The 24,329-nt window shown below is 40.2% G+C and overlaps 1 protein-coding gene across 9 annotated transcripts in view; it reads right to left on the reverse strand.

The window, feature by feature from the left end:
- The window catches only part of stxbp5l (syntaxin binding protein 5L), a 123,014-nt gene that overhangs the window by 38,721 nt on the left and 59,964 nt on the right, over positions 1–24,329 (reverse strand). For all 9 annotated transcript variants that reach the window (XM_035175424.2, XM_035175422.2, XM_035175421.2 and 6 more), the window contains exons 4-8: positions 22,254–22,354; positions 15,341–15,475; positions 6,062–6,125; positions 3,683–3,766; positions 2,110–2,233 (exon numbers count right to left, since the gene is read on the reverse strand). In XM_035175424.2, coding sequence (XP_035031315.1) covers positions 2,110–2,233; positions 3,683–3,766; positions 6,062–6,125; positions 15,341–15,475; positions 22,254–22,354 — 508 coding nt within the window. The remainder of the gene's footprint in view (positions 1–2,109; positions 2,234–3,682; positions 3,767–6,061; positions 6,126–15,340; positions 15,476–22,253; positions 22,355–24,329) is intronic.

Raw genomic sequence — 24,329 nt, forward strand, 5'->3', positions numbered from 1 at the left:
ATGACTTCAATACAAAAGACATAATCGCTCAGGATTTTGCATAGTACATCTTTTACCAAACACTTGTGTGCTCAAACTAGAGTGTGGCCGGAGCAGCAATTTTCTGTCTGAACCCGAACCAAGGCTCAGAGGAAAAACACCCATTCTGTTTTTGTGTCTTTAACCCGACCCGAGCCTGATGTTTTCCCAGATTGCAGGAAGGTGCATTCTGAAGAATCAAGTATCAGATTATCCTCGTATTATCCTGTACAACTTATCGTCTATTATTAAATACATAAATTTCAACCTGGTGTCTCTGTAATTGTGTTCTGCTATGATTCCAACGAGCATACATACTTTTCATGTTTTCTGAATTTCATTTGAAACAAAAAATATTCAGCTTTATCTATACCAATGCCTAATTTAAATGGTACATAGACTCCCCATGTGGACATTATTAAAAATAATACAGTCGCAGATTTATTGTCATGATGAAAACCAACTAAGAAATGCCTCTAAAAGCAGTATAGTGCACTATAATGCATATAGTAATGGGAAGCTGGATGAATTCCATAACTGACTGTCGTGTGGCTTTGTCAGTGTTATTGGAATATGCTCAGGTGATAAAGTTATTTTACGTTGTTGTTGTTGTTATTGAAGAACCTACAGCTGGATGGACAGCAGGCCTCCTGTCTCCCTCTAGCTCACAGCACAACATCTGAGCACAACAACCGTGTCCAGCAAACAACGCATGAAGAAATAAAGTCAATACAGAGTAAATGACAGCATGAAAGCATTTGTATCACACGTTGATTTTGGGGCATGATGTTCAGACTGCAGGGTTCGACCACTTCATTTATTTAGAACTAGAATAAAGGGAGATGACATGTTTACGGTTTATATTCCTTCTTTGTCTAAATTCACCTCTGTTCATGTTCAGTTGCTTCTGTCCTTTTCCTTTATCTGCTATGTAAACAATCTGCTGGTATTTAACCAGGTCTTAGGGACTGCTGTGCCGTCCTCAACATTCATCGCCCACATCCCCCCCCTCTTGCCTCACTCTTTTGTGATTCTGCCCTGAGATCATAGATCACAAGTCACAGCAGAACTATTCACCACCAGATATCTGACATCATAAGAGTGATAGGGAAGGGAGGAAACAAAGGGAAGATAAATTGGCAGACGAGGATTTAGGATTAGGTTTAAAGAGGGAATCATTCAACCCACTATTCTCAACTCAGAGCCAGATTTGCTTTGTCATGCACTCTCAATGTGAAGACCCTTGGCAAAGAGCTTGGTGTGAATAATACGGAGCTGATGGCTCTACACAGCTGCACTGCTCCACGAAGCCACGATAACCAGGAGTGACTCCAAGGATTCGATAGTTTGCATTTATAATTGCACTTTTCTAGTCTAGATATCCATTTAAGGGGCTTAACAGAACTGTTAACCGTTCACATATTCACAAACACATTCTGCAGTATCTATCACACACGAGGGAAGGGGCAGTGCAGGATTCAGTGTCTTGCCCAAGGACACTTCGGCACGCAGAAGGAATTGGGGATCAACCCACCAACTTTCTGGTCAGTGCACGACCCGCTCTAATTTCTGAGCCACAGACAGTACCAGCGTCTATGATACACAGCATGATGTATTCCACAGGGACAAACCCCAACACCCAACCCAAATCTTTTGTAATCTGTCCAGTAGATCACCTCTGCTGGCAGCTACAACATGGCAGCAGTAATGTAATCATATGGGGCAACTGGGACAGTCCACAAAATGTCCACTATCAGTGTTTTATTACCACCAGTAAAAGGCTTGGATTCACACTGCTCTGTGATCTTCTAATGAATCTACTTCCCCTTAAGTAGAAGTTTAGACTATATTTACATAACATACTTTTTATGCCATATTACTGTTTGAATCTCAACCCATAGACAACTAGTTCACCATTAATTTGTAAGACAATAGATTGATTCAATTTAAGATTTATCCTAAATGATGTATCACTTCTGTCTGTTGTGTCAGTGAGCAGCCCAGTGACCCAGTTTTTCCAGCTTGCGGAACATAAAGGCTTGATTCTGTTTAATAATAAAACCAGTGTAGTGGTGTGGGTGTGAATCTCACCGTGAGGGTAGGTGACCTGGAATGGCTTGGTGGTGTTTCTGAGGTTCCACATGGTCAGGCTGCCGTCTGAGTGACTGCACATGAACTGCTTCCCTTCATGATGCCAGCTCACGGAGTGGATGGCCTGTGCCAACGACAGAGATACAACTTAACTAAACCCCAAGAGTTTCTACTTACAGATCATTTCCTTCACTAACTGCATAACTGTGAATTTGCAGTGTTTTTTTTAAAAGAAAATAAAAGGTAAACAACAGCAACAGGAGCAAAACAGAAAAGCCAAATAAAATAAACAATACTGTGCAATGCAATTCATGGTTAACCAACATGAGCACAAGTATAACATATTGAAGTTTGGCACTGCTGTCCTCGTCTTTGTTGTTTTATTTGTACTCAGCTGAAGAGGTGTGACACAGAGATGCCATGCTACGCTGGAGGTGATGCACATGAGACCATCTTAATGAATGTGAGCAGGATGTGACTCTTCACGGGAGAGGTGACAGGAGATGAGAGGTGCAGAAGATCAGCTCTATGAGGCGAAATTGTCCAAGGGGCAAATTGGGTTTGAGGCCACAGAGGTTAAAAAAACAAACAGATTAAATCAGCAGATGTGTGTGTTTGACAGTGGTTGTGTATGTACCTGAATGTGTGTGTGTGTCTGTGTGTGTGTGTGTGTGTGTGTGTGTGTGTGTGTGTGTGTGTGTGTGTGTGTGTGTGTGTGTGTGTGTGTAGAAATACTGAATAGGCAAAAATTAGACCAATTTGAAGCTATTCAATTAAGACTTGTTTCATCTACTTTTAGCTGTGTCATTTCACAATGTGCATTTTCACTGAGGCTTCTAAACCTGATAAAGGGAAGAGCAGGAAATGTGCTGATCATCATTTTGCCTGGAACTTTATTAATTGCCACATTAACAGAATGGCTTCATAATTTTTATTATAATGTTTAACATATATCTATATACCTTTTGAAATTAACTACGCTTACATGGACATCAATAATCTGCATTTTTACCTTATTCTGGATGAGACATTATTTTGATTATGATGATGAGTTGCTTCATATTCCTAATTTTCTGTCTGAAAACCCGAATACCTGAAATAGTTTAATGCATGATGCTACAGTATAACATGTCTAAATAATGCAACTAAGGCCACAATACTCCACATCTTAATTCTGAGTATATACCTTATGCAGGTTAAGGTCATCCGAAAATGTTGTTTAAACAGCAGTGTCTTATTCTGACTTTTGTCTTGATCAGTTGAATATCTGAATTATTGTTGTTGTTGCAGATTTAACAGCGAGGCTGCACAAGCTAAACATCACCAAACACAGTCTGATCTTGTTTTGCACTTTTTGCAACTACATTCTTCACCTGTTATTTCCTTCACCTGGAAATAACAACAAAGACAAGTCCTTGTTTCCACAGGATTCTGTAGTCATGGAAGGTTTGTAAATATTTACCTACATCACTCACGTACGTCTGTGTCCACATGATTCACTTTTGCACGACTCTAAATTTTGCCAAATTCTCACTCAAGTTGGTGATAAGAGGAGTGCACAGGGGAGACTCACCTCATCGTAGTAGATTCTGAAGTCAGCCTTCTTGCACCGGAGGTCCCATTGTACGACCGTCCCGCTCTCAAACCCTATAAGCAGCTTCAGAGGGGAGAGTGACAAGGAATGAGAGAGAGATATAAGAGCAGAGCATATTGACAACAGCACAGAGGAAAAAAATACTGTTTCTCAGCTGCCTGCCTGTGAGTTTTATGGTTTGTCAGGATTGGAAGTTCAGACCTCAAACATGTATCACTGAGCTTCTATAGAATTTATTTACACACCTGTGTGGGTCTGCTTTCTGCCATACTTGCAGACACACGTATATTTATTGATTTATACATGCGCAGAAATACGTATATATACCTGTTACTAGTTCACATGCACATGCCTTGTCGCACATAACAGATGAAAAAGGGCAACAACAACAACCTCACAAAAACACCTGCACACTACAACATCGTTTGAAGGAGAGAGAAAAGGCAACGCAGTATGATCACAGATCAGAGGAGAGAGATCGAGAGTAATGTTGGAGGAGCACAGCCTGCAAGACCGAGCAGAGGAAACAAATCTCCTGCTGAGAGGAGACGTGTGTGAAATCTTAGACTAGAAGTTCGAGGGCAGGCGAGGTGGAAAAGGAAAACTAGTAACTTCCCTGACACCTTTAAGCTTTACATTGGCAACAGTTACAAATGTAAACAAGCAGGTAGGATGAATGAAGGTGTCCTGTGAACACATCCATAAAGAGCACACACCGTCATATCTGGATACAGATCTGCTTTGACATGCAGTGAATATGTTATTATTAAGCCGTCTTCCACAAAAAAGTGTTTGGAGAGTTTGAAAACAGAGGATTTATTATTTTCAGGAGAAAATGTGCTTTTCATTCAAAAGCACAAGAAAATTAGCATAGTTAATATTAATATAAAAAAAAGTATTGCTGATTCACTCACATAATTGACTGGGTCCCTTAAGTGTACAGGGACATTATTAATGTTATCAGTCAGACCTTTTTCTACATCTTTTTCTGCTGCCGCTTCAGTCTGCTTGCCAACAGTTATTTTCTAGATTAACTGATTTAGAATTTGTTCAGTAACATGACAAATAAACAATGAAAAATACAGACACTCAAAACGCCAACGATATTTAATTGTAGCTCTAAGTCTCTTAACTTATTTTTGATGACTAGGCTGCAGGAAAAGTTAAAAATCACACAAAGTCATAAAATCGTAAATCTTACATACTGGTGGTTTCCAAAATCTTTATGGATTATGTGATACAGCAGAAATGGAGCAACATAAATCAAAGTCATATTTGTGGTCACCTGAATTTTAGTTAATGGCTTTTTAACTTGGATAAACTGATCCTTATATACACCAAATGTTGGTACCAGGCCAGGGAGTCTGTACTATGTGTGAAAGAACTTTTGTGATGGATTTTTAACACATACGTTACAACCTGACATTTTATTTTACAGTATCCCGAAATTCTCTGAGCTGTTTTGGGATTGTGATTTACAACAGTTAGTACGAGCGTATAGTTTCTTGTGGAGCAATGAAAATGAATTTTATATGTATTAATGTCTGTTCCCTGCTGTCAGACCCCAGTCGTAATTAGGAAGCTGGAACTGTCGGCTTTATATTTACCACAACTAAAAGTGAATAATAAGCAAAAGCAAAAGCTTTGAGAAATAAGAACACTTGTAGAATCCTGTATCTATCTTTAGTCTTTAAATTACATTAATACCATTTCCTAATGCTACACACAGCACTTCTTCCTTTGTACTGTGACTACAGTGAGCGAGAGCAGCTGCAAACTCCTCACTCGTCTTTATGTCTTCACAGCTTGTCAAGTCTGGTTTGACCCAAAAGCAGAAAAATCCATTGAGAAAAATCAATATGCTCTTCAACGACCTCTCTTTTTACAGCAACCTCAGCCTGACACCTTTCCTGCCAATCTGACTGCGACATGACCCTGAAAAACTCTACCGTCCTCAGAAGATATTACCTGCAAGTCCCTCGCACTTCAAATCATCTGCGTGTGTATGTGAAGACCCCGAGGGACGGGGGGGAAAGAACATGAGAGCAACAAGGAGAGATACTATAGAGAGAATGGTGTGCGGTGGGTAAGCCACTCAGAAGAGCTGAGAGAGTGAGAGGTGAGACTTGAAAAGGAAAATGTAAGGAAATAGACAATAGGCAGAAGAAAGGATGGGAATGCAGTGACAGCAGGAGGAGGTTGAATGACAGATGAAGGAAGGGATTTGACTAAAGGCAAGAGTTAACACAGGGAAATAGGTTGGGGGGGCTCTATGTTTCAGAAAGTGATCAGGTTAAGATTTGGTGCTCGAGGAGAACCAGGAGGTGTCTGTGGTGTTTCTTTTATCAGCCTACTCACCTTGCCTTCATCCTTTGGGCTGTCGCTCAAATGAACCACAGGTCCTGGATGAGTTTTAGTTGCTCTGTGATGAGAGGGAGACATAAGAGAGAGATGAAAAAGACCCATATCTCTTTGTTTGGAGAGGACGTGGAAGCAATGACTAATGAGTTATTATTCAGCTTTACACTTTGCATACAAGTCACATTTCCCTGTTCGGTCCAAAAGCATAGTTTATAACATGCTGCAAGGTAGAATGACATTAACAAGCACTGTATAGAAGAGAATACTTTATACTTCATCCATTGCTTTCATCAGGGAACACCGGCATCCAAATCTTATATGTATATACGTATTTTAGAAGTGTTAAAATTGTTATTTCCTTTAAATAATCCACAGCATCTGTCTTTCCATCCATCTATCTACAATATTGGTCTGTCTGACTATCTAATGATTTAAAAATATCTGTCTGTCTGAATGTGAAACACATCTCCAATCTTAACAGCTTCTCACTTGGCATGTGTCATTTTTATTAAGGGCCTAAGGAAGTGCAGTGTCGAATTTGGTGTGATTTGTGTTCAATATTAATACACTTTGAATAAACAGGTGACCATGCCCCTCTGTAGCAGTGGTGGCTGGGACTCATTGATTGTGAGGACAACAGACACCAGTTGGAGATTCTGCATACCTGAGTCGAGCTCCACTAAACTCTGAATAAAAGATGAACAGCTCTTTGTGCAGCAGTGGTGGTGCAGCTTCAGGGTTCTGAGGACTGGGTCCCACGGTCGGGCTCAACTTGCTCCGGCTAAATCATTGCAGGTCACTTTTAGAGAAGGAAAGCTGCAACCAGCAGTACCACACTACAGTGACAGTTAAATACAGAGAACACTTCTTGCCTCTGCACTGATGCAAAAAAGTATGTTCCACTGTGTTTTTCATTAAAAAATCTGTGTGGCGCATGAGGAAATAAGGCTGCACACAGAGATAATTAGGAGCTGCACATAGAGCTCATCATCGCTACACTCTCGAGACCCAGCAGTCGCTCTGATTTTTTAAACGTATGAAAAGTCAATTCTAGTTATGCTCTTATTTAAAACCTAACTGCAATAACCAGACAAAGAGCAAAGTATCAAGGGTGGGAAGGAACTGAGAATTACTCAAGCACTCAACTTAAGCACAATTTTGAGGTAGTTGTTATTAAAAGTCAACTATGGAGTTGACTTTTCACTCAAAATAAATCTTATATCTTCTGAAAGGCACACAGGGGAAAGTATTACATGTTCAAAAACTTGATTTTCACCTGAGGGGGACTTTGATGCATCAATAATTATATCATGAAACTATATGATAGTGTTACAAATTGAATTCTAATACAATAACAATATACAGTATAATTATTATAATAAAATGGACTCAGAAGACAAATATTTTTGCCAAATTGAACTCAGACGGCCACATCATCTGTCAGTATCATATGGGATTGTGACAAATAAGACTAATGCAGAAGAAAAGAGACGTCTTGCTTTTGAGTTAATCAAATGCTCTCCCAAAACTTACAGCATAAAAAAGATTTTTCCAAGAACCACTTGGTCAGCGGCCAGCTTCACTGCAGCAGCCCCAACAGCATAACGACTGAAATGTGAGCTGATGTGGGAAGGTGAGGTAAAGTGTGACTGACACGTTCATAACTGGCCATTTAGTTATGCCTGCTGTGGCAGGGCGATAAAAACAACTCAATATCTTCCCGTTCGACAATCTAAGAAGCAAAATGCAAAGGTATCACCAAAACATCCACGACACACGAGACCTGTCCAGTATCTGCAGTGCAACAACGGGTAAATCTGGCTGCACACGCCATCTAGAACTAATAACACATTCAGCTGATGCCCAAATTCTGATGTAACAAGCATATGCTCCTTTGACCCTAAACAATAAGTTGTACATGAACAAACCTATACAACACACACACACAGTAATAAGTGTGAGTTAATGAGAACAAAAACTAAATATTAAGTTGTCAAAGAGAAAATATTTGCAGCAGTTATTGAGTTTTGGATACAGCGGATATGACCAGGGGACAAATGCTTGCTATTGTATAAGTAAGGTTGTTTTCTTAGGTTTATGAAAGTCATCACTCTGTGGAGGAGAATATGTGAATTGAGTTGAGTTCCTGACTGACTCAGTGACTCCTAATAATGTTGCCTTTCACTTGACAAGGCCAGTTTTTGAAAAGCACACAAATCAAATCAGGAGGCTAGAAGAAAACAATTATTTTACTTATAAATAGTGTGTTTACTTCTGTCTAGCTGTGAGGCTACATGTACTGCTGAAATGTATTAAACTCCAAAAAAATCTATCAATCTTTCTTTCTTTCTGTCTGTCCTTCACTTTTCTGAAAAAACACTTGAACTGTGTTTCTGGGGACGACTTGAAATGCGGTGTCGACTGTTTCATTGTGAGTTTGTAAATGGAACCCATTAACCCATCAGGGTATTTTTTTTGTAATGCACATTGACTGGCACATTTTAATAGTTAGTCACTTTAAAACACATTACATCACTTTAAAGTTCAGTTGCCTTCACCTGAATACAAAACTCTAACAATGAATGTGCCAGTAGTACTTTCCAGAATTAAGCTGAGTCTACCTCTTCATACTTTGTACTATAGACTTTATTCAAACTTTAAATGGGTCTCATATATTAAACTTAAATTAGTTTTTTGATGTCATCTGTAGTTTTGGAATAATCACATTTCAAGTTCAATGCTTTTTTTCTGAGATTTTTAAGTTTTATAATGGATGTGTGTAATTGCTGCATTAAGAGACTCCACCAAAACTGAGATGGAGCCTCATTGGACAGCCTTTGAGAGCTTCTCCACATTAACCAGCAGGATCTGGAGCTGGTCACAGCCCAGATGGATATCATATCGAAAGGAAGGGAAGCGATCACCACAGCTTTCCCCTTTGATGAAAAACCCAGTGGATTTAAGAAAGAGACAATGCTCGGGACTGACTTAACTGCAAAGATCCTCAGACCTGATGGCACACGTCCTCTGTCTGTCCTCTGTCCCCACTGTCTCTGTGGTTGATAGTTTACAAATCTGAGGAAGTGCTAGTTTGGACGTTGAATGCCAGAAAAGTATCTACAAGTATCATCAAGCTGAAATGGAACTGCTGCTGCTATTGAAGTGTGAAAGCTTCATATACAATACTTGTGTCCCTGCGCTACTTAACAAATAATCTCGAAGACAAAGGTAAACAACATTATCTGTTGTGTAACTAGGTTTGAAAAAAAGACTTATTTCCCTTTTGCACAGATGAATGCTTTATAGATTAATAGACAACAGTAAAATCACCAAAATTAAGCCATTCTTTTAACTGCAGCTGTCAGGAGGCAGGAAATGTTATAATACAACTGAGAGTTATAAAGGAAGAGCAGAAGAAATATTTTCAGGATATGGAAAAAAAATGTATATGTGGCTGCGGATAACACACAGACACACAAATGCACAGACACCTTGAGCTGAAGCGGGGCCAGTGGAGCCATGGCAACCAATCACAGGAGAGACAAAATAATCAATGTGACAGATTAGGGAGGAGGAAGACAAGGCAGGAAAAGCATGTCAGTTGCAGAGATGTCAAGGACGTGACATGTTTGAATTGTATAGTGAGTAATATTCAAATGGCATCACATGCAGAGGCTTTATACCACATTGTGATGTCTCCTGTACATCTCCATCTGTTATAGATGTGAAATGAGATGTCAGAAGGCAATGCAATGTCTAAACATGCAAACGTATTGTGTAGTTGTATATCTATTATTAGATACACAACATTAGGTAGATGGACTGTATTTACTTAGTATTTTTCCAGTCTTATCGGCCAGTCCAACTGCTTTACATTACAAGTTGCAGTCACCCACTCACGCACACAATCAAACACCATTCACACACTGTCAGCACAGCCTTCAGGTATTTGGGGCTTAGTATCTTGCCCAAAGACAATTTGTAAGACAGACTGGAGTTGCTGGGGATTGAACCCCCGACCTGATTAGTACATGATCCTCTCCGCTACCTCCTGAGCCACAGCCACAGAGACAACCTAAAAACCGACTCAACTCTAATGTTAACAGTTTATTGATAATCTCTTAATTCCTCTATGATAGTCTTTTGTTTGGTTGAGCAGAAACACGTAGATTTGAATGTGCATCTACAGCATCTCTGTGTTCCTGATATTAGTTTTGTGTAATGTGAATCTATGAAGAGAATTTTCCCGTTTCCTAAATCTGGTCGTGTGTAATTGTTGAACTTTAACCATCCGCTGACCTGGTGTCTATAAGTCTCGGCTCAGATAATGTTGAGGTATTCAGGGTAAGACGTGCACCGAGGAGCAAGAGGAAGAAAGAAGACATGCAACTGCTCAGAAATGATGAAATCACAACACCCACATTTTTGCTTATAGAACACAGCTCAGCCACTCAGCTGCATCCTGAGCTAGCTTCCTTATTGGCTCTTTCTCAGCCCATAGTCTACCCATAATCCTTTTCACCTAGTGTAAACAGAGACAAAGACATTTCAATCAGGCAGCCAACATTTTCCTCTTTTTTTGACATTTGTTTTCCTTTGCTGCAAAAGTCAACACTATAACACTATAGAGCTAAGGATGTTGTTCCCCTCCTTTATTTCCAGTGAGGATTAGCTGTGCATTCAGCTCAGGAGACAATATTTCTGAAGAGTCAGAGAGACGGAAATAATGAAATAAGACTGTGTCTCTGAGCAGGTGTTTATGTGCTACTACAGCTAGGGTTGCAAAGGGGCGGAAAATTTCCGGTAAATTTCCGGAAACTTTCCGGAAATTTTCCATGGGAAGTTAAGCTCGGGAATTTTGGAAAAAAAATGTTACCGCAAATTAAACACTGAGCAATAAAAACGTCATTCAAAACTCTATTTTAAAGATGTATGGAATGCAGTACACGCTGCACGTTGAATTTCTCCATCACATGCACAGATAATTCCCAGCATCCTGCACACTACAGCAGGGCTATTGAGGCCACACTACTGCATTAGCCCAAGGACTAGTCAGGGAAGTTTTGATGATATTACTGGGGAAAATATATTAGCATGCTGATTGAGGATTGTTCATCTGTTCATCTAGCCTATTTCTATTCATTTATCCATCAATTGTAAAATATTTTTAAAGACGATTCCAATTGTTTAGCTAACTATTTATATCCCTGGCATTGCATTAGTGTTTTTTACAAGCTTTTTTCTCATCTTATTCTACAGAACAATGCCACGTGCACTATCTCATGTGTGGAGACATTTCACCCCAGCCAATGTAGAAGGAAAGGCTGTGTACATTTGCAAATACTGTGCAAAGACCTATGTTAAGAATGCCACAAAGATGCAGAATCATATAGTCAAGTGCCCAAAGGGGCTCAAATCAGCTTATGACAAAACAAAATGTTTATATTTATGTCTGTATATGACAAGGTAAATACAGTTAGTATAAATTACCCACAAAATTTCCAGTTTATTCCCGTTAATTCCCGTTAATTCCCGTATATTCCCGTATATTCCCATGGAAAGTTTCCAACTTTGAATATTCCCGGAATTTTGCAACCCTAACTACAGCGCAGCAGGGGCAAACGATTTGCTATTGCTATTATATAACAAATACTTTCACTTCTATGTATATAATCATACAGTTTCTACAGTTCAATGTGCAGAAAGAAACATTTACAATAAAGGTTCTTATTGGCTGTCCTGCATGGCTGTCAGGCTCGGGGGGGGTGGAGTTATGTTGTCGCAGATGACTGGGAGTTTTGAGTGTCATTGGAGGACGTGGCTGTTTAATGAACCCGTAAGTTTTGTCTGTGTGTTAATGTTTACAAATGAACTCATTGGCATCCTGACACTGAGTGAAAACTAAGAGCGAGCCGGCCAGTGCTCCAGATTTGGGGTCAGCGCCGGAAAGGAGACACCGCCAGTAAGCTCATCAATCTTTTCCTCTTACCTGCAGCCGCAAAGTTACCCTCTGTGTACTCACGGGCAACCGCACCTTGGAAGCCTTAGACAAGCCTTAAATCATCAGATCCCTGAGGATGCCTTGCAGAGACATAATGCAATTTAGAGAATCCAACGCTCCCATTTCTAAACCACCAATCAGAGGCAGGAGGAGAGTCTGACCAGGTTTCAATCACTGCTTGAGCACAGCTCAGCGGAAATGGAGGAGGTGTCTGGAAGTTGTATTCGTTTAAATTATGTCTTTCTCTCTCTCCTCTATTTTTGAAATCCTACCGACTGTAGCTTTACGAATAGCAGAGTGGCAACGCACTATGTATTGAATTTATATTCCATTATAATTCACATTATTCACATATCATAAATATAGTACAATGCTGACAACTCTTTTATTATGTCTGCTGTTTCCTGTTTGTATGGACAGAGCACTTTAATCCCAAGTAATTCATGTGTAACCTTCCAACCATATATTCTGCAATATTTCTGCGCTTGAAAGAAAGACATTTCATTCAGTTGTATCGTTTATATGATGTTAACATGAATATATTCGATCTAGTGTCCACCAAAGACCGAGGTGGAGTAAATAACCTAACAAATACTGAGTTGTGTGAAACAGAGTTCTCTATAGCATCAGAGGGTTGACATTATTGACTTCGAATTACCACACTGCTAAAATCAGTTTTAGAAACACTGCGAGCTTTTCTTTAACATCTCTTCAGCCTGAGGACATGACATTGAGACATGTTGACTGCAGTGTTCATGACTGTGTCTCCATAGCGACTTCAGCTCAGTGACAGTGCCATCTCTGATCTGATCCTCGATTCTTGTAGCAGCTACTTCACAGGCTATTTTAACCCAACCTGCCACATCGTCACAGGACCTGGCGGCTGGTGAACATGAGGTTGTCTCTTATATGGTGGGTAAAATATAGAGAAAATTAAAAGGATCTTGTCACGTGCATGTTATATTACACATTTACCAAGACAATAAACTATTATTAACCTTATACTTAGGGGTTCCTAAACACAACTATAGAAATGTTGGCCATGCTTTAAACAAAAAAGAAAAACAAGGACAATGTGTGAATGTATGTAAACATTTGTCAGACCATAACAATCCATTCATTTGCATATGTTTAATGTTATCTATAGGGTTTCTATTGCCATGTGTTTCCACGTACGGTCTGTATCTGCATAGCTCATTTGCATTTTAACAGTACTTATTCAGTGAAAAGAGGTTGGACCAGGAGGACGCTGAGAGCTTTTTCTTTATTTGACAATCTCAGTGGAAGAAACAGCCAAACATAGCAGTGTTGACTATGACTGACATGATGCCAGGCGTAAACATAATTCTGTTCATCAGAGGGATCTATGAACTGCAGCAGGATGCGCACAAGGCTGCCGTGTTTTCTTCCATTTCCCCCTTGCATCTCATTTTGGAATTAATCTCCTGAAGATGAAATTGTGCATTAAATATATTGCGAACCATTTGAATTTCAATGAGAGCCACGGCCCTCCTGTTTGGGAACATTGGCCCCAGTTGAACTGTCGCTATAATTGATTATTTTTCCAGAGAGCATACTTCGGTTTGTGTTCAATTAATGCATCTGTGAACGGCTGGCACGCTGCGCACACACACACACACACACACACACACACACACACACACACACACACACACACACACACACACACACACACACACACACACACACACACACACACACACACACACACACACACACACACACACACACACACACACACACACACACACACGACGTTCCACCACAGAAACAACAGAGTCCCCACTCATCCCTATTCATGTTTGGTAGAAAACCTCCCCAGCCAAACTATGAAACTCCCCAGTCGCTGTGTGTGTTGATGAGAGAAGATTCTCTCTTTACTAGTTCAACTTCTCATGAACTCCACTTCAGAAAGGTGCAGAGTGCTGACGGTTACAAAATGTAGAATACATTATACGTTGTCTTACAAGCTCCAACAGAACAAACTGTAGATTGTTCATAATACAGATTGCAAATGTGATCTCCCCACTTCATCCACCTCTTTGTCTGAAATGTAATTATATATACAATTGTTTTCTAATGCATCTCTTTTACACAGTAAAACACCCACTGTGTAGTGCTGCTGCTATTTTGTTCACATTTGCCATTCTAAGTCTTTTAACTATTTCAGAGTCCAGATATAAGACTAAAGGAGACAAAGCCTTAGCAGGACTGGCTATGTAAGTCAAATTATTATTATTATTATTTCATAAAGATGTTATAATATCCTTTTTATGAAAAACACCTTTTTTGATTAACAAAGTACAAGTACAAACATATGACTGAAAATTCCTGTCACACATTTTTTGACTATTTAAAAAACTCTAAAAATTCTGATCATGAGATCCAAATGTAAAATGGAGAGTCCTCCCTGCAGCAAGGAATCAGCAAACCAAAATGTTCTGCTCAAATCTCAAACACTGTCTTGGCCTCCGAGACTCAAGCAGTGATTGGCAGACAGACCTCCCACACAGAAACACCAGTGTTGTGACTGCTCTCCCCAGTTTGGGCTGTCACAAGGCAACAAGCTGGTTCGCTACGAAAGTGACTTGTGACTGACGCTGCAGCAGGGGACTTGTCAGGGTAACACCACATGAACAGCGTGTAGGTGGGTGAAACCAAAAGAAACAAACAGGCGTTCAACGGAGCTGCGCCCAATTTGTGCACTTGACGGTGCCTTTAATTGTCAATCTGCAGCATGATTACAGCGAAACAAACCATCCACATATTCACCTAATGCTAAACCAATGAAATCCCTCTGGTGATTGCTTCTCTCCATATTATTACATGTTGTTAGGCCCCAAATAACTGCCAATCTTCAGTGTCTGCATTTAAACATTGTTTACCCATTTGCATCTGAGGTTTAAACCAGGAAATAATGATCAATGACATTTCCAGGGTCTGAAAACTGCACACTAGCAACAAAGGTACAGCTTGTTTAGTTTAGAAAGGCACAACAGAGTTTAGCTTTCAAAGATATGATTTCTTGAGACAAGTAAACTTTCTGTTTGTCACCACTGATGAATCATATTTTAGAGAGAAGGCAGAGGACCAAGTTAACTGCCACTCAATATTTCACTGTCCATGTACTGTAAGAACCAGTGCCCTCCGCAGAACCACCACCAGGATCATTACATTAGAAAGCATTACTGTCATCACCACAGCTGTTACCACTGTTTTGGTGATCTCCAGCACTTTGAGCGTTAGCTACTCACAGTTCTATGGCCTTGTTCCACATGATGACGTATCCGGACAAAATGAAGGACTCGATGTTGACCATGTGTGTGTTTCCGCGCTCCGTCCCCACGTACAGCCATTTACTCTGAAAGGGAAGGTGGCAAAACGTGACCCTGGAGAACAAGAAACAAAGGAGGAGAGAGACCGGGTGTTAGAATATCGATATAAAGTCATTAATTCAGTTTGTTTCAAGGATTGATGGGTGTGATAACAGAGTGTATTCTCACTCTTTTTGTACATATGCACATTAAGGTAAACCCGAAAATTTGCGAATAAATTTGTGATTATAATGCGGATAATTAAGTTAGTTATTATTATATGTGTCTTTACAACAATCCGCCAATGAAATAAAATGGAAAACAGTTTTTATCTGATCGGTGTGTGTATTTTTTCCTGTTAAGAAAAAGTGATTTAAAACCTAATGTCAATTCTAATCACAGTTGGATGAAGTTAGCCACGCTGCTATTTCAATCAGCAAAGAAGAATAACAGTAAACAGGATAATAATTTTTTTATGAGAAGATGGATTATATGCATCACGACAGGGCACAGGGGAGAAGTCTGCTAAAGTAACATTGGGTAAGACAAAAAGTTTCTCAGTGTTTCTCGGTTGTGCACAGTTCCAGGTCTCAGCTTTCAGATAATGGGTCATGGTCAGGTTTTGGACAACATTTCTGGGGCTTTTTAGGTTCGGGCACAAATTTATTGGACCTGTGAAGAAGGAGGCTTCATGGCTTGAGTCAAAAATAGGCCTACACTGATAAGCTACAACACAACAAAACCAGTTACCTGTTTTATTGTGGATTATCAATGTATCAGCCATAATGTATCCTACAATAGGTTCGAGCAAAAGTAAATTGAGCAATATTTCCTCCTAGAATACAACCACAATGAAACATGGAGTCAATTTGCTCTTCTTTCTTTTTAACATTTACACAGACTTTCTTCTGGTGACCCAACACAATCCAAGTGATGAAACAATCATTGGCTCAGAGACAGATATTTAATGACACTGTTATTGGACAACACACACTGCTCAGCGCTGACTCATTCATGGATATCCAAGCTGGCCTGACTCATTCTGTCATGGTTTAATTTAGCACTCAGCAGGAAGGTGGAAAATCGCTTTCCTTCCACAATGCAGAAGCTGGTGTATAGGAAGCATCGCCTGCATTTGCTCCTCCTGCGCTTTATGTTGCCACTCCTGCTCCTCTCTTGTCAGAGAACTCTTGCACTCAGCCTGTAAGCTCACCCTAAGCCGGTATAAATAGTTATTTTAAGAGCCCTTCAAAAACAACTGCCAGAAGTAGAAGCCTGAACTTTTTCTGTGTGCGGTTACATTTCACTGTAGCCTGCAGACGTACTGTATGCACCACAGGCTGAACTGGTCCACTGTTCCACACATAATCACTACCCCTCTGTACTCAAAGCTTTAAATAGCATCGAATCTTAATTATTGAATGCAGAATTTTCCCCGCACAGTCTTCATTTTGCATATGTATGAATTCTCAATTGTACCTCAAGTGAGTATCACTCCAGGCAATAATGATATAACCTAACTGCAGAAGCTTATTATAACCATACCTGAGTGATTGCATGTCTGTTCAAGCTTTGCACTGCAAAATACACAGACCATGTTTAAAACATAATGATTTCAAAGCCACAAACTATTTATTAAATCATTTTCTATGACTTCTCCAAGATCTTTTGGGAATGGATGTTTTTTTCCCAAAGCCCCAAAGCCAACGACCCAGTAAATGGTAGGATTAGAAGATGGAAGACAAATGAGACAGCAGACAATTCAATAAGGATTCCGGTGGCTCGGGGAGATGACAACATTCAAACTGTTGGTGGTTGCGGGGATGTGCTTCATGAGGAAGAAAGACTTTTGCAACATGCATTTATCTTCAAGAAGCTTTGTGATCAACGTTTGAGGATTATTATGTCTATAACACAAAATATCTTCAAACTACCTTCGGCGATCTGGATAAATATATCTATTCAATGAGCAACAATAAAATGTATGGATGCAAAAGTCAGTGGGGATAAATCTGTTGTGTGGAATTATTTTGGATTTAGGAAAGACGAGATAAGATACTCAGAAAATACCACAAACCTCACTGCCATTTTAAATTTCCAAAGACAAGAGGCCTTACAATAAATTTAAATACAGATTAAGTCAAGACTGAACAAAACAAAACAAAAAAATAAATCACTTTTAGTGGCTTTTTGTGATTTGATATAGATATAACCAATTTTGGAAAATGGGTTTTATAATATTGTTTCATATTGATCGTATATTGATTGTGATATCAGAAAAATATTGTATCGTTTCAACATTATGAAACTGCCTATTTATATCCTTACAAACCATCCAATATATAGTATCCCTACAAGTCTTGATTTTTCTTCCTGTGAAAATAATCAAAAGAAAAGTCAAGGCTTTAAAGTAAAAAACATCTTTTAAATGAAGAAGCAATGAGAAAATGAAAAGACATGGGGGGGAATGAGTAGAGGCGAATACAGATCTGGAGTCAAATATATGGTTTTGACTCCAGCCAGTTGGACCAGGCTTATAATCAGCAATCAAAGAGGACAGGAAGCGACGTGGGTTTAGCCGCCAGCTGACCAGCCATCGCCAAACCAGCTGAGGAGCAAATATCCTTAATTAACTAAACAGATGTAGGGATTAATTGAATTGCCGATATCGTCGAGGGAACGGGCGACCTGGCCATCTGCTCTGCATGAGACACGACACCACTATTTAAGGAAATCCTGCAACGGCTACCTAACGATATCCGAGCTGTCATGTTGGATAGATCAAAACCACAGATGCGTACATTAGCTCAACTGTCTCCTTTTATTGTGCTCAAAACTGCAGGGAGTGTGTGATGCTTCATGTATTGTGATGTGCATTTGTGAAAGTCTTCAGATTCCTTTCGACATGACAAGCGAGGAGGGCCGGCAGCCACGAGATGCTGACAGACAGTCATCCCAAAACAATTCTCCTGACAATTTCCTGTGATTCATACATTATTCTGGAGGGATTGTGAGGAGGTGGTAGGGTGCTAATTGTGTGAGGTCCAACCTAGAGAGACAGAGCTAAATGGAAAATCACTGCCCAGCCTCTGATGGATGACTCACGATGCCCTCCTTCTTCATTATCTTCAAGCATGATTCACTGCTCTGCAATGGAGAGTGAACGGTGCTGACTCCTACCTCACTGCACCACGAGACAGTTAGAAGGAACAGGAAGAAGGATTGAATCAAAACAGTATTCCTAAGGTTCACCCATGTGTTTGTGTGGCCATGCTACAGAATGAGAATCACAGTGATGGGTACAGCTGCAGGGTCTGCAGATAAATCTCAGATGGACAAGTTTACAGTGGCTATAGTGTGTGATGATTTCTCTAAACATTAAAGTGTAACTTTGCCGGTAAGTTCTGTCTAAAGTGTCTCTCCCTGAAAGTAAAACAAGATGCTGGGAGGCGAAGCTAAGACACGTCAAGAGTTTAGGGACAGAAAAAGAAGGACATAAGGTGTATGAAGGCTTCTTGCTTCCAGGGTTTCCTGACGGCCAAGACCACAATCGTCCTGGGCAGCCTGTGCCAATACAAAGACGGAAAAACCGTGTCTGAGGAATGCGGTGGTCCCGAACCATTTTGATGTACTCATCAAAATTACACAGGCATTTGTATTTATATTTGTGACATTAAAACAAGCATTAAATCAGAAAACACAGTTAATTGTGCAGTGCAGAAGTGATTATACTGTCTGCAATGCAAACAGTGAAGGCAGCAGCTGCAACTGCGACAGAGTATCATGATGAGTTTTAGATATGAAGAATTCTTCAATATTTTAATAAATTTGATAGAATTCCTTGAAATGTCAGTAGTTGTCATCACTGCATTACAGAGACGACGTGTTCCTTCCTTGACCTGCAGACAGTACGTGGATTTAACAAGCCCCTGGTTAGAGTTTTATGATGCTGTTCTCTTTTTTTACTGCAGGACGGAGATTTTTCCGTCTCCTGGAGGAAGCTCATTGCCGTCTCGGGATGGAAAGTTGAGAGAAAACATGCCCAGTGACTCAGATGAAGTCCTTGACTTAAGTTGCGTTCCGCTGTGAAGTGTACTCATCAAAATTATCACTGGCATTGACCCTGATGTTCTGTGATTTTATGAATGTGCCGGAATAAATCTTTATTGTAATAGAAAATACATGTGCTTTGCAATTTGTGTGCACAGTTTATATTTCACATTCAGTCAAAATTCTGTCATAATCATTAAATGCCCTTGACCATGAGAAAGGTGCAGACATCAAATTTGAGTAGGAATGAAAACGAAAAAAGAAAATGACTTCATCAGTCACATCTGTTCAATGAATTCAGTCAAAGCAGTATTTATTATCAGAAGAATTTAAAGTGTGGAATATTGAAACATGAAGTTAATCGAATGATTAGTGTCTGTCCTGTGTTTTGTGTTTTGCTTTGAATACATCTTATATAACTCTGCTTCCATTGTGTGTGAAGGTTGCTTCCTTTGATTTCTACCACCATGTTTGTGAACTTTCTTAGCCTCAATTATTATTTTACTTTGTTGTTATTTAATTGTTATTAATTAAAATTTTTGTCTGCAGTTATAACATGTGAAGGAAGGGCAGAATGAGAACAAGCTGACAAAAGAAAACTTAATCTGGATCATTGCACCCCTTACACCCCTACTTACTATTTTGCCCTGTAGACATGATGATGGGCTATGAATGTTTGCTCTGGATAGTTACACAACTACAGTGGACCCTGCATGGATTAAACAGCAGGTGTTGTTTTAAACAACTGAGCTACTTCTGTGTATGGCCACGCCGATGCAAAGGGAAACGTTTCAAAAACCAAATGTCAGCATTAGAAGCCTTTGTTTGCCATTACAGTTAAATGGTGGAGAGCAGAGCCCGAGCTGTCACTGCTGGGAAAAAGCAAAGAGCCAAAACCTTGCTTATCACCACATCCCACAGGCTGCTACTCGGAGGAGAAGAGGAGATGGCCTCAAGCAGCGAGTGAGACATGTGATAGACTGAAAGAGGCAGCTGGCGGAGGGTGTGTCATGTCCTCCTCATCCAGCGGGTGAGGAGGTGCGACACAAAGATCAAGAGAGAGAGAGACATCAAGGACGTCATATCTGGACAATCGAGGGCGCTGGGAGTTGATGAAAGCTGGAGAAAATGTAATGATCATTGACATTTTTGGAGAACTACAAAAAAATTACTGACAGAGAGGGAGAGAGTGGAATTGCCAATTTTCCAAACACACTCCTTTCCCCTACAGTCAAACTCACTGGGTGCGAATTCTGCAGTGATCAGGTTCATCCCAGCTGATTGAGCAATTCTGGCATCATATGGTGCGGACGTAGCTGTCGGGTAAAAGCAACAGAGCAAAAACAGCCTGTCCTCTAACCTTCAAGACCCTCAATTGGTGTCTGATATAGAAACAGACACAGAGGTTATCTGTGTCATTTTAGATGTTCAAATTAAGCACATCTACAATCACACCCAGTCTGACTGGGCTTCCATAACCAACATCAAATATTCCACCAGCTCTCTCTAATGATGCCAGGTTTTCAGCCACCATGTGAAAGGTGAGTGATGTGGCAACATGTCAAAGGCGAAGGATTCAGTTTTCTAATAACCACTCAGAAATCATCTATCACTGCCAGTGGTGGTGGTGATGGGGGAGATGTCTCACAAGTTCAATGGAGTCAGAAGATGAGGTTTCTCAGGTTTATCAAAGAGGGTAAAAAAGGTTCAGTGTCAAAGGGAGGAGAGGGAGGAGAGGGGGGAGAGGGAGGAGAGGGAGGAGAGTCTTCTCGACACAGACAGAGCTGATTAAATGTGTTTCTGACCAACGCCGATGATGCTGCTGAGAGATGCTCCAGTGAAATAAAGCTCGGCTCAGACAAATGTATTTTGAAATCAGGTTGCATCATGGACATGAGGAGAATCTTCACACATATCATTCACTTTAATCTTAAACACGAGCACACTACAAGATTAGAAAATAATAGGGAATCACACACTACAGGATATTATTAAGATTATTGCCCCAGAGGAAACGACACACCACCTCATGTCTCTCATGTGTCCTCATAGGGATTGGCGAGGAGCAACAACTTGCTCTAATTTTGTAGTAAGGAGAGGGCAGAATGAGTGTGGGTGAGAAAATGATCAAAGGGACGTGGTCAGCATGAGATATTTATCCTTTCTTCAGGTGACATTTCAACTGTCAGTTATAATATCTGTTAACTGTAGCGCAGTAGCTGACGTTAGCCTCAGAATGTTTGTCAGCTGCTCGGGTCGCTCTGTCTCTCTCGTTGGCTGTTGTGATTCAGCTCGGAAACGACGCACTGTAAATCGTAAATATGAGTTTGATAAGTATCGGGGAAGCTCCCAATTATTCTGCGGGCAGCTGGGGAGGTTCAAGAAAGGCTCTGGAACCTCTCACACTACCAGATAATCTGGGCCGAACATCAGTACCAACCAAGTTAAGAGTCTTTGGGGAACAAATCAGGGTTAAATTGGCCTGAAATGTCTGTAATGTGAGCCCAGTTCAGGGATTTCTAAGGACTCTTTACAGCTGTCATTGTGTCAAGATGCTGAAGATGAGTGGAAGCAGAATACAGTGTCATGTGCAGCTCATCCCTGACTGCCTGACCCTGTGTAAAATGTTGTGCATGATGTTGGGCTCTAGAATCACGTAAAAGCTGGAGAATATACTCATCTCGGTCAATCGCATCCAGTTTTCAGAGGAAGAGGTGTTTGGAGTGTCTCTGCACAGTGTGTGTGTGTGTGTGTGTTTGCACAGATGAGTGCATGTGTGCGTCCTATCTAGCGGAATGCTTACCTCTCTCTGTTGAACTTGAGTGAATGCAGGATCGCCGGCCGCCTCTGACGCAGATTCCACAAGTGTAGCGTGTCATCTGCACAGGCTGTGACCAACGCTCCCTAAAGCACAAAAAACAGGAAGTATCAGTAGTGAATCATTGCAGGGACACGGATGTCACCTTGCCTTTTTGGAATAAAGTCCTGTGGTCCTGGTTGATGAGATTGTGGAAGATTACACAAAATGCCCAAAACACAGTAGATTCAAGGTGAAGGGCACCAAGGACATGCATTTAGCCACAATAACACAAGGTATATACAGTCTTATAAACACATAAAAGCAGAAATAAAACACATAACTAATATTGTAAATTATTATTCTGTGTTTACTATAAAGACAGCTGCTACCAGAACACACACACACACACACACGACTTGAAACTGAATTAAAACTGAGAGGAAGTTTTCAAATGTCATCAGCTGGTTGCAACCCTGCTTCTGAGGGCAGCTAATTGTAATTACAGTGGAATTCCCACTGTGGGTTTGCTACCAGAGCGTCACTGTTAAGACTGGAGCCCAGGGAGAATTAGCTTTAGATTACAAACTTAATCATGGGATTAAAGACTGTACAACACAAGAGTATTCCACTGAATGTTTTCCCTCCGTTCAAAATGCATAACATTTGCTTAAGGGGTGATTATCAGGATGATACTAAAACTATAAGCGAGAAATCGTAGCGTAGGGAGGACGTTTTGGGGACCATTATTATCTGTGGAGAAATGTTCCATTATTCCCTGTAATTACCATCAGACACCAAAGTCTTGTATTTGCACTCTGTGGTAAAAAGTCTTCATCTGACTGATTCTCTTTACAATAAACCTGCTTAACCCCCATTATGAATGAATGACCTTAACTTTCCCTTGATTCGTCTGATTGTCACGCTTAACAAAAGCTTATTTTCAAAGTGAGTTTGTAAGACAAATCATTTCTCTTCCAAAAGCAAGTCAACAGATAAGAAAGAAGAAATATACAACATAATTATTTCAGTTTAATCCACCTGATGCTTCATATTTTATTCCATCACCCTACTGTTATGCTGCTGCTTGTCTTTGTCAAATTTCACTGATGGGGAACTGGTGATGATGCTAACCTGGTACGTCTGGACATGTGACCGTCTTATAATGGATTTGATTCTGTTTTCCTCTATTTATTTATTTTGTTATTTCCATAAACAGGCATTTTGACTGTGTCGCTTCCTTATCTTGTCTTGCCCGAAAGGGTATATTTTATATTGGATGATTTGATATTTGTCTCCACTGAGTGCCAGTACGAGGTAAAAAATATATATAAGACTTGTGTGTTTGTGTGAAAGCCTCCTCAAGTAACATCACAACCTTAAAACATACCTGTCATTCAAAATGAAGAAAACTATTTTTATTTTGTCAAGAAATTTTTTGTAGTTCCTTCACTTTTGCCTCCGGCCTTGAAAGGCTCAGACCAGACCCAACATAACTGGCACAAGAACCAGTTGCCTATAGGGCCCTGGAACTTACACAATGGCCCTGCCTGCACCTCATGTTAAAGTGGGTGTCAGTGTTTACAATGTTGAAGCGAGGATGAAGTGGAACTACGGGCTACTTCAGGTCATGAGAATAGGAAAACATACAGGGACAATATTTAGGTAAAAGTGTAAATTAGTAGTATCAGGCTTAGCCAAAGCAGACATAGTGCTTTATATTTGAAAATATATAAAATGAGGCCTGGGGAGCCAGCTTGAATGGACCTGAAGGAGCTGAAAAAATGATTAATCATGATGTTGAATCATCAGCCAGTGTTTATCACCATGCAGCAGAGCCAAAGCTCAGAATTATTACATTCTACATTTTTGTTAATTTTACATTTCTCTTAAGATTATATAGAGGATATTCTATTCAATACATATATATCTCATTCTGTTCCCTGTATGTTTACTTATTCTCAGACCAACAGATGGAGCAAACTATTTTAAAAGGGAAGTGTAATGGAAGCACTGGGGTGCCAGGTGTGATTGTGTGACGCTTTTCATTGCTCATGGGTCAGGTCGGGGGTCCTATCAGTA

Source organism: Hippoglossus stenolepis, chromosome 13 (assembly GCF_022539355.2).
Source record: "Hippoglossus stenolepis isolate QCI-W04-F060 chromosome 13, HSTE1.2, whole genome shotgun sequence".
Classification (NCBI taxonomy): Eukaryota; Metazoa; Chordata; class Actinopteri; order Pleuronectiformes; family Pleuronectidae; genus Hippoglossus; species Hippoglossus stenolepis.